The sequence below is a fragment of the Orycteropus afer genome, unplaced genomic scaffold, assembly GCF_000298275.1.
Source record: "Orycteropus afer afer isolate SDZICR_OR568_19922 unplaced genomic scaffold, OryAfe1.0 scaffold00119, whole genome shotgun sequence".
Lineage (NCBI taxonomy): Eukaryota > Metazoa > Chordata > Mammalia > Tubulidentata > Orycteropodidae > Orycteropus > Orycteropus afer.
In genome coordinates this window covers 7,315,035-7,327,005 of record NW_006921706.1, presented here as the reverse complement: position 1 = coordinate 7,327,005, position 11,971 = coordinate 7,315,035, and the positions used below count along the sequence as shown (strand labels likewise).

Here is an 11,971-nt window from a genome sequence, read left to right as displayed (position 1 = left end):
ACATGAGACAAAGTATATGTGAACTGCTGTATGAAAAGTGAATTTACTCTGTAAATCTTCACCCAAATCCTAATTAAAAAAAAAAAAACCATTTAAACATAATTTTAGACTTTCAGTAAAATTGAAAATAGAGTACACAGCTCCCATAGACTGTCTCCTAGGTTCCCCTAAGGTTAGCATGTATATAACCACAGTACAATGATCAAAACTGGGAAATTAACATTGGTACAATATTATTAAATCACAGACCTTACTTGAATTTTAACAAAATTTCGATTTATGTCCTTTTTCTGTTCTAGGATCCAATCTAGAAATCTACACTGCACTAATTTGTCATTGCGCCTTAACCTTCTTCAATCTGTGACAGTTCCTCATGACAGTTCTTTCACGACCTTGACACCTTTTAAGAGTACTGCTCAAATATTCTGTAGAATGTCTCTTGATTTGGGTTTCTCTGATAATGTCTCGTGATAAGAATACAGATTTTGGGAAGGGTACTCTTGCTTCTCCAGAGCTGCTATAACAGAAATAACACAAGTGGATGACTAAAACGAAAAGGAGTTTATTCTTATATAGTTTAGGAGGCTCGAAGTCCAAATTCAGAGTTCTGGCTCTAGGAGCTGGGTGAAGGCCCCTTGACCTTGGTGGGCCTTCAGCTCTGCCTCTTGTTCCAGGCTCACTGGAGCTGGAGGTGTCTCTTAATTCTTGCAGCTGCTGGCTGCTGAGGCTGACAAACCCAAGGTCAGCAGGTAAAATGGTATAATCCCAAGATCAGCAGGCAACACAGCAGACCACTGGTTTAAGTCCAGGAACTGGAGATGAAGACTCAGTAAAATATAGGATCTAAATGTACCAAAAAACTAGAGAACTTTCTCAAAGCTTCTCCTTATATACTGGAAGCAGGCCACACCCCAAAAGTAACACCCCTTCAATTGTTTAGCTTCTCACAGCAGATTCTTCCATGGAAGTGATTATAATCTCATCATGGAGAATAATCACATCCAGCTGTCAAGTCACTTAAAACCATGGTCCAGCCAAGTTTACACACAACCATAGGTATCATGGGGTGAGGTGCCCTTCTCAGCACATGGTATCAGGGTCTATACAACATCAACGTGTATCAACATGCATTATCACTGGTGATGTTAACCTTGATCACTTGGTTATGGTAGTGTCTAGTGGGTTGATCCACTTTAAAGTTACAATTTTTTTATTTTCTTTTTTAATCATTAAAAATACTGCAGGGAAATATGACTATGCAAATATGTAGTTTCTCCTCAAACTTTCACTATTTGTAGCATCCTTCATTGAATTTTGCCTGGCATAATGCTTACTGTGGCATTTCCCCAAAGGTCTTTTTGTGGTTCCCTCATCCTTCCTACATTTATTAATTGGAATTATTTCATAAGGAAGAACTATCCCTTCCTATCCATCCATCCATCTATCTCCATATAGACTTAACAGATACTCATTTTATTCTAGGGATTATAATTCAAAACTCTCATTTGTTATTTTGTTGCTCAAATTGTTTGACCATTAGGTGTGCCTTTTTTTTTTTTTTTTTTCTTTCAACATGCACCCACCTTGTTCAAGCATTTCCTTATACTCTGGCACAACAACATATTCCGGGCTTATTTTGAAGGTTATCTGTCCCAGCTCTGAAATCAATCATGTCTCTAAGTAGAATTTCTTTTATTGTAAAAGGGATTTAGAAACCAAGATCTGGACACTTGGTGTGCTTACTGGTGTAGAGTGTTTTTAGGCCCTCTGAGCTGACAGTACTAGGGAATATATGAACATATACTAATCCATGCTTTCCCACTCCTCTAAATGTATTTCTTTATATTTGTCTGTGTATACATTAAAAACTATAAGTTCCTCCTGATACCTTTGGTTTCAATATAGCAGTGTACATTCTATCACTCCACTTTCCTTATTCCTAATATATTTCAACTACCAGTGGTGAGAAAGTTGGCTCTCATTAGTTAAAATATATTTTGCTTTTTTCCAACTCTGATATATATATAAGGAGCTCTGGTGGAGTAGTGCCTAAGGCATTTGACTGTTAACCAGAAGGTTGAAGGTTCAAACCCACCAGCCACTCCATGGAAAAAAGACTGGGCAATCTACTTCCATAAGATGTACTGCCTTGGAAACCCCGGTGGGGTGTGTGTGTGTGTGTGTGTGTGTGTGAGAAAGAGAGAGAGAGAGAGACAGACTATGAGTTGGGATAAAACAGGTTCATAAATGCTAACCCTTACCCCTACAAGAAAACAATTTACTAACTAGAGAACGGGAGCTCTGGTAGCATGGTAGCATAGTGGCTAAGACACTTGCCTGCTAACCAGATGGCTGGCGGTTCAAACCCACCAGCCACTCCTCGGAAGGAAGGCTGGGCAATCCTACTTCCGTAGTGATACTGCCTCAGAAACCCAAGGAGGGGTCGCTATGAGTCGGGTTTGACTCGACGGCACATAACAACAACAACAACAACTAGAGAACAGGTTTTGGGTATAGCTCTTTTTGCCTTTAGCCTTATTATCTAAAGTATTGTTTTCCAAAATTACTTAGGTCAATTGTTTTCTTCCTCACTCCAATCAGTGTGGTTCTGTTACCCACAGATAATACAATTATGCTCATCTGCTACTGTCTGTATTCCATTTTAGGAGCCCCGGTGGTGTAGTGCCTAAGGCATTTGACTGTTAACCAGAAGGCTGGCAGTTCAAACCCATCAGCCACTCCTCAGAAGGAGGTTGGATTCTCCCACATCCTGATTGGTTTTAAGTATGTTTTTTGAGAGTGTGAAATATCACTCTGGGTCAGTTTTATACAAAAGTATCCTAAGAAGATAGCTGCCTCCTCATTCCTCCTATCCCAGTCCTATTCCTGCCTTCTTTCTACCCATTTCCTCCCCCACTTCCTGTTGGTAACCAATCTCATTAATATCTGGCTTATTTCTCCTAATTTTTTTTTTTTTTTTTTGGCATAACGAGCATAATACATGTATATTTGCTTAAATATACCCTCTTCTTTCTTACATGTGCATTTTCTTATTACATCCCCTTACTTCTTGCATGAAGGGTAGCATACTTTTGTGTTGTGCTTATTTCACTTAACACATACTCCAGATAACTCCGTATTAGTTCATAGAGGTTTTCACATTTTTTAAAAAACAGCTTTAAGGAGTGATTCTCTGAACAGAAATGATACATACATCCATTTTGATCTTTCTAATAGAAAATAGAGGAAACCTTGACATTTAGAAAGAATGCATATATATATATATATATATATATATATATATACACATGACTTTCTAGGACCCTGAAAACATACAACAGAGAATATTTTAAATCATATGTTGTGGTTTTCTCATAACTCAGCACCCTAGAATTACAGCCCCATAGAAGTCTTAGCTCAAACACTTAATAAATGTTAATACAGATGCTTTAAAAATTTCTACCTGTAAGTCATATGATTTTGGACTTTCCCAAAATAGCCTTCTTAGCAAAAGATTAACAATGAAGGAAAATAAACAATGGCTAATTTATGATTAGGAGCTCTGGTAGCATAGTGCCTGAGGCACTTGACTGCAAACCAGAAGGCTGGTGTTCAAACCCACCAGCCACTCCTTAGAAGGAGGTTGGGCAATCTACTTCCGTAGTGATACCGCCTGGGAAACCCAAGGAGGAGTCGCTATGAGTCGGGTCCAATTCGTCGGCACATAACAACAATAACAACAATTTATGATTCTCAGAAAGAGATTCCACATCAGTCAGAAATAAATTTCCTATATTTCCATAGTCTCAGAAATATAGAAATTATATTACTAAAATGACCTACTAATGGAAATTTAAAAACATAGTAATATACAACATAATATTTAGAATTTCAGAGGCAACTTTGTTGGTGATGATTTTAAGAAAACATGATGAATAAAAATCATGTTCCCCAATAACCAACCTAAGAAATGTTCACAAAGATGCACTGTCAGGAAAATAGGGTTCAGTGGCTGGATTCAGAAAGTACTTTCTCTATTTGATGATTTTAAAAGAAACAGAACTGGACATTAGAGAATCAGGGCAATAAAATAAAAATCCAAAATTAAAAAGCATAGTGCCTAAGGCAATTGACTGCTAACCAGAAGCTGGCAGTTCACACCCACCAGCCACTCCTTGGAAGGAAGATTGGGAATTTACTTCCGTGGTGGCACCGCCTCAGAATCCCAAGGAGGGTTGAGGTGGAATCGACTTGACAGCAGTGAGTTTGGTTAGTTAGTTTTTGAGAAGATGTAAAACTGAGAAAATTTTTTCTAGAATTAAAAAAAAAAAGGCATGTTTAAATCCATGGGTGATCCACTAGAAAATTCTTCTATTATAGTACTTATATTGAAACAGAAACATTGTATGTAAAAGCTTTTTAATAAAATTAATAAAGACCCTCCTCCTTACCCCTTAAAGAGTAAAGACAAACACCAGTAAGCAGTAGTTTCTTTGTCTTACATCCTAAACATAGTGAATGAATTACAGCAAATTTTCATGCTGTTTCTTACTGTCTATTTATTTGATTAATATTCACAAAGGCTCAATGGCATACTTACAACATATCCTTTTCTGATAAAGTACAATTGCTTTAGACAAGTCCAAACAGGTTCTCTGAATTGAGTGAAACAGCTGTAATAAAAATATAAACAAAATGCTATGTGATATAGACAGCAGTGAATTAAAAAAATTATTATAATGAACATAACTCTAGTGTTTGACTTGCCCATTAAATACAAGCCCATATGCCTAAGCTCTCTTGGTGTTATGTACCAAGATAGTGATCAAAGCCTTTAAGAATGTTCCTATTATTCTACATTTATTGGAATTCATCATCTCTGTGATTGATCTAAATTAAGATCTGCAAAAGAAAGATTTCCTCCAGACTTCTGGAATAATAACTGAAAGCATAAGTACTTAGTGAAGGGCCCAACTGGAGGACTTTGTAAGCCAGAATGTTTGTTCATAATCATTTATTTCTTTCACCACTTGCTGCCTTTCTGAAAAATGGGGCTTCTGCCAATTAAGCATCATATTTAAAAGATGATAGTTCCTTATTTTGTGATCATAATATGTTTTATGGATTGCTTATGTAACTTGATAAAAGGCAAACAAAAATCAGCTAAGTGCTCTGTTGAGAAGATACCTTGTGAAATGGAGTTTAGCTAGCAGCCTCCTCAGCCCTTATTTTCCCAATGATTTCATAAAAAGATGCAGACAAACAACCCAATATGCCACACCTTGGGAAGAATAGAGAAAATTAGAGAAGAGGCTGGTGGGGCTGTACTGAGAAAAGACTCTAACTAGAGTCCCAGTTTGTGCTTCAGAAACAGAAGCTGAAGAAAAGGTAAAACAGACATCACATGTTCTCCACTCTCTCTCCACCAACTTGGAGACTATGGCTGATACCCATTAGAAAACCTACGTGACCATCATTCTTCCCCTGAGGAGCCACTAAATTACTGGCCACAGTGATAGAGCAGTTGTGTGTTGGAATCAGAAAGCCCTTAAAATTTGAGTAAAAATAGAAGATCTGCTTTGTAATAAATATGACCAAATTATCTAATAAAAATGGATACATGCATATATACTTAGGAGATTACAAACCATTCCTAGGAATGCTTAATATGATAAAATTTGTTCACGAAGAATATAAATGTACTAATTCTCATTCATTAAACTGCATCCTCCTTCTGTTGTGTGTGTGTCGGGGAGGGGGGGGAGAACTCTTTACCATAAAACAAAACAGAATACCATCAGTCTCAGTCTTAGAAAATGCCTGCTATCAGTATTCTGGGCCACAAACCACCAAGAGGTAATAATTCTGATTTAGAAGAAAGGAGGTTCGAAAGTGTTCTCAGGAGCTGTTCTGTTGATAGTATTTACTTTTAAAAAATTACCAAAAATCCCCTGCCATTGAGTCAATTCTGACTCATAGTGACCCTATCAGACAAAATAAAACTGCCCCACAGAGTTTCCACAGCTATAAATCTTTATGGAAACAGACTAGTTCATCTTTCTCCTGTGGAGTGGCTGGTGGGTTCAAACTGCCAACATTGTGGTTAGCAGCCAAATGCCTTAACCACTAAGCCAACAGAGCTCCTTTTAAAAAATTAAGGTATATATTAAATGTAATAAAATGCACTGGTCTAAGGTATTCAGTTCTGTTGATTTTGACAGCTATACACACTTACACAACCAAATCCAAAACAACACAGGAAACACTGCCATCAGCCTGTCCATTCCCTCTGCCAGGAGAATCATTTAGGCACTTCTGTCACCATACCTTAGTTTTGTCTGTTCTTGTATGTTGGTGCTTATTCATTCCAGAATAAAGACTATCAGAGTTTCTAGTCTGCCACCTGACCTAGAAATTTTGGACTTGTCAGCCTTCTCAATTGTGTGTGCCAATTCATTAAAATCAATCAATTCAACCTCTCTTTCCACTCTTTCTACACAAACACACACACACATACACACACAAGGAGTATGGCTTTATTTATTTATGTATATCTATAGCTCTGCCATGATTCTGCAAGAATCATGGAGCTAGCTCAGGACCGGGCAGTGTTTCGTTCTGGTGTGCATAAGGTCGCTATGAGTCAGAGATGACTCGACGGCACCTAACAACAACAATATAGCTCTGCCTAAGACATTGGACTGCTAATCTGAAGGCTGGCAGTTCAAACCCACCATTCGCTCCTCGGAAGGAAGGTTGGGCAATCTACTTCTGTAGTGATACCACCCCAGAAACCCAAGAAGGGGTCACTGGGAATCAAATTGACTGACGTGTTTGGTTTGGTTTGGTTAAAGATATAGATAAAGATATAGATACATATGGAGCCCAGGGGATACAGTGGTTAAAGCATTAGGCTGCTAACCACAAGGCTTGCGGTTTGAGCTGGTTGAATTTTACTATATATAAAACATTCACATGCTAAACAGTGAATAGGTGTGGAAGAGGTGGAGGGTTGGGGTGGACTGGCAATGCCTTATACAGTGTATTCAGGTGACTCTTCTCAAAGGTGAGACCTGAATTATGAGGAGTCAGCCAAAGGAAGATCTGTGAAAAGAGAGTCAAGGCAGAGACCAGAGGAAGTACTTTGATAGGAATGAACTTGTCTTGCTGCGGACTGAGAATGCAGAAAGGCAAGCATGGCTGAGGGTGGTGTGTACAGTATAAGTGGTGTGGGAGGCAGAAAACCCAGGACAGCGAGGCAGAGGCCAGACATTGCAGGACTTGTGCTAGGTACTAGCAATAATGTGTGGAAAGCAATTTGAATGGTCCCTGGGACATAATAAGTACTCAATAAATGCGAGCCATCACGCTAATTACGATCTAATTTTATCTTCATAATAGCCATAATAAGTAAGCACTCATACTTTCATTTCACACATTAAGATATGAGGATAAGAGAAATTGGGTAATTCTCCCAAGGTCACTACAGCCAGCACACTTGGAATAGTCAACCCAGATCCATCTAATAGGGCACTCACAGTCTCAAAAGCCAGCCTGTTCTCTTACTGGACATCATGAAAAGCTCTTCCTATGACTGTTTCTACCCTCACAGGAACAGAATGAATTTAATCCCTCTTCCACATGACAGACTTTCCCATAAAATTGACAACTAACACATCTCCCCTTAACTCTCTCAGTTCCAGGATATCCATGGTTTCCACTAAACTGGTCACCATTTTCTGAAAGTTTATTCCCATTCAACATTCATTAACTTCAGCTTACATATTAAATTTAGAGATCATTTTTAATTCTTATCAGGCCATCTAACATACTCTCCCTCTCAGTTCCCTGTCATCACAGAATGGGTAAGTGTGCTTCTTAAATGTGAATCTAAGCTATTGACAGAAATAGCCAGCAAGACAAGGAGCTGGCATGCCTTCCACCAGTTTTAATAATGCTCTAGATCAACTGCACATGGATTCAGCTTACTATATAATTCAATAATCTAATCGAATATCTGCTTAGTTATTCATTCTAGCAATTTCCAGGCTCTTGTACAAAGCTTATTAGACTCTACTTTCCAGGATCTTTTACCTTCATCCTTTTTCAAGTGTAAACATTTCCCAACTCTAGTCTTGGGGATACAAATGGTTAAGGGCTCGACAGGTTGGCAGTTCAAACCCGCCCAGAGGTAACTTGGAGGACAGGCCTGGTGATCTGCTTCCAAAAGGTCACAGCCTTAAAATCCTATGGAGCAGGAAGCAGTTCTAATCTGCACACATGGTTTGATACTAGTCATAATTGACTCATCAGCAACTAATGACAGCCACAGTCTTCAGCAACTTCTCTGATTCTTCAGATATCATTTGCAGTGGCTCTTTGATTACATTACATTTTTCAGCAAGCATTCATTGGGAATATACCACGTGATGTGCATGTCCAAGTACATGCTAGAAAAGCAAATTAACTGAGGCATTAACTAACTAGTGCTTTCATGATCATTAGGAGCTCTCATGGTGCAGTGGTTAGAGTATTCAGCTACTAACCAAAAGTTCAGTGGTTCAAACGCACCAACTGCTCTGAGGAGAAAGATGAGGCAATCTGCTTCCATAAAGATTCATAGACTTAAAACCCTATGGGGTAGTTCTACACTATTTTATAGGGTTGCTGTGAGTTGGAATCAACTCAATGGCAGTGGGTTTTTGGTTTTTGGTTCATGATCATTTAAAGGTTTAAAAATATGCTGGGATACAATTTACCTAATCCTAGACTTTTCTCATGAGCTAGCTGTTTGCAATATATTTTCAAATACAAAGCACACCTTTGCTTGTTCAGGTTAATAAAACCTAGACCATGATGTAAGGTGGCATGCTGGGACTGAGAGAGATAAAGCACTCACCTCCAGTTTGGCATCCAGGTCTGCATCAGAGGCTACGACATATTCATCTTCCTTCTTCCCTGTGGCTTTAATAAATGCCTGTTTCGTTTCCCAATACTTCTGCTGCATTTTATTTACAACTGACTTATCTTGAGCGTGTCGATCATGTAAGTCCCATGGATAACTGCTAAAAACAATAGTTATTTTATTTGTAACTTTCCTAAAGATTAAGATATTTTAGTCTGAAAAGAACTTACCTAAACAATCTTCAGGAAGTATTTTATTATATGATTATTACACCAAGAATGCTAATCAACTCTTTTTCCAAAGCCCCAAAAGGTAGCATGAAGAAAATTAGAAACTTTAGCAGGAAACTGAAAAACTAAACTTGAAGAGGATTCTGGCTCAAGGTGTGCCAGTGGCTCAGAGATAAACCTGACACAAATGCTCTCTGCCCTCTACTATTTTGGTCATCACTTAAGTGATGACAGAAAAGGAGGTAAGTGGCTGAAAAATAGCAGGCTTAAAATCTGTTATAAAACTTCTGATGTTAGAAACTTTAAATTCTTAAATATAAATGCTTGAATACAGATAGCAAACCATTCATTCTACAGGAAGATCACACAAAGTCGAATAAGAAAGCATATAAAAGAGATATTTGAATAGAAATTGAGAACTATATAGAATTTTGTAAAAGTGACCAGAGTATCCCAAATACTGACAGAAAGTTTATCACTGGCATGCTATCCTCCCCCCTGCTTTCCTACAGTCTCTTTCCATCTGAAGTTCCTACTCCAAAGGTCCACAGAGAACCCCAAGGCTTTTCCCCTCTGGAAACATATTCCTCTTTTCACCATCCCATCACCACTCAAAATGTGCCAGACTTGTGTCCCAAAACATTAGTTGCTCTGTGCTGAAAAAACAAAACCTGTCACTATAGAATCGATTCTGACTCATGGCAACCCCATGTGTGTCTGTTGAGGTAGAACTGGCACCCCAGGGTTTTCAATGGCTAACTTTTTGTAATTCTGTTACCAGGCCTTTCTGCTGAGACACCTCAGGATGGACTTGGACTGCCCACCTTTTGCTTACGGTATTACAGACAATGCTAACCGAGGGAATCCTGCTCCATACCTACTCTATAAAAAATACCAAGGTCTCAAAACTTGATTTATATTCTCCTTGCAGATAACAATTACAATCTTCAAATCATACATTAAAGTGATTGTAAGTAAGATTATGGGAAACTTTCACATTCTACTTTATATCTTTCTGCGTTATTTTGAAAGTTTTATTATGAGTTCACATCAGGAAATATGTTATATAAAATATAACATTTATGTAAAATATACTCTATAGAATATGTACATTAAAAGTCTGGAAAAATAGATTCAAACCTTTTGACTGTGGTTATTTCAGAGGGATGGAACTCCCAAGAGTGAATAGGGCAGACTTCTTTGCATTGTATCTTTTTTTCATGGACTTACAGGAAAAAAAAATTATACCATTTTGAAAAAAAAAAAAGAGGAGGGGGGAGAACTTTGGTCACAGAATAGAGCCATCCCATTAACATAACGAGGCAAGAAGCATAAATAAATAAATAAATAAAGACAGCCTGGCAATTCTTAGAGCACTGTCAAGTGAGGATACTCAAAAATTAAATCCTTCGTTGTTGTTGTTATGTGCCGTTGAGTCGGACCCAACTCATAGCAACCCCTCCTTGCGTTTCCAAGGTGGTATCACTACAGAAGTAGATTGCCCAATCTTCCTTCCGAGGAGTGGCTGGTGGGTTTGAACCGCCAGCCTTCTGGTTAGCAGCCAAGTGCCTTACACAGCCATTTATTAATTACCTTTAAAAACTCATTACATTTTAACATATGCAAAAATTCTTTTGAAGTTTGACATTTGATATGATAGAAAATTGGGCCTGGTAGAGTGGAGAGAGATTAAAAAGTACATTCCTCATTTTAATTAATTGCATATTTGAAAAGTGAAAACATACACTATATATTATTTTTCATGATACAATTAAAGAAAGTAAAAATTCTTTGTTTGATGAGTCACAAGTTTAAAAAAGTTTAGAAATACTGCTTGAAACAAATCTGCAATTTATAAGAAATTTAACATGTTGCTTAGATGTGTGATAGGCATATAACTGACAGAGGTGACAAGACCTATGATTATCATCACATTTATTTTACTCAGCGTCATATAGTACTTCTAGTTGTAATTGGCTCCCAAGTGTTCATGAGGGTTTAATGTCATGTATGTAAAATAACGAATCTTAGTTGTGTGTGATTGTAGAGTCATTTGTTATTGTATAGCTGTTCTATATAAAATTCCCTTATAACTTTACAGCTAATGTTAGAAGTAGTAAATAAATTAGTGGCCAAAAATGTATCAGCTCATTACATTAAAAAATGGTAGCAAGAAAAACTACAGACTTCCCAAGAGAAAAGTTTTACATAAATGCACTTATTAGACAGAAACATATTGGGTAATAATTTATAACATTTTTGGTACTTGGTTTTTATACTATATTTAGTAAGGATACTGAACTTGACTATACTCAAACATTGGATCAGGGCTAACAGGTTATTTTACTGCTAATGTGTCTCTTGCTTTTCCATTCAATGGACATTTACTGACCACAAACTATGTTCTTTCTTCTTTTAGTACTCTCTCCCAATTTAAAAAAGACTACAGATTACTTACCATTTATGTCCTGACATGTTTTTTCCTTCTTCTTTTTCTACTGCTGATGATTTGGGGAGAGGGTTCAGGGAAAAAGCATAAGAGGATAAATTATATTATAACCTGAAATAAAACACATGTTGAACAGTTACACATATATTATAATTATATATTAATTTGATAATTTTATAAAATTTTTCAATCTAAGCCACTTCTTGTTGTATTTTAGGGGGCAAACACACAGATTTATTGAGGGTAGTTTAGCTAAAGCAAACCCACTGTGATTGAGTTGATTCCGACTCATAGCAACCCTATAGGACAGAGAAGAACTGCCCCATAAGGTTTTCGAGGCTGTAAATGTTTATGGAAGTAGACTGCCACATCTTTTTCCTGTGGGGC

The 11,971-nt window shown here is 37.5% G+C and overlaps 1 protein-coding gene across 1 annotated transcript in view; it reads right to left on the bottom strand.

Annotated features, from left to right (window-relative positions):
- The window catches only part of ICA1 (islet cell autoantigen 1), a 154,033-nt gene extending 142,423 nt beyond the window's left edge, over positions 1-11,610 (bottom strand). The window contains exons 1-3 of the mRNA XM_007944074.2: positions 11,594-11,610; positions 8,900-9,065; positions 4,601-4,673 (exon numbers count right to left, since the gene is read on the bottom strand). Of these exons, the coding sequence (XP_007942265.1) occupies positions 4,601-4,673; positions 8,900-9,065; positions 11,594-11,610 (256 nt within the window). The remainder of the gene's footprint in view (positions 1-4,600; positions 4,674-8,899; positions 9,066-11,593) is intronic.
- Between the last annotated feature and the right edge of the window lie 361 nt (positions 11,611-11,971).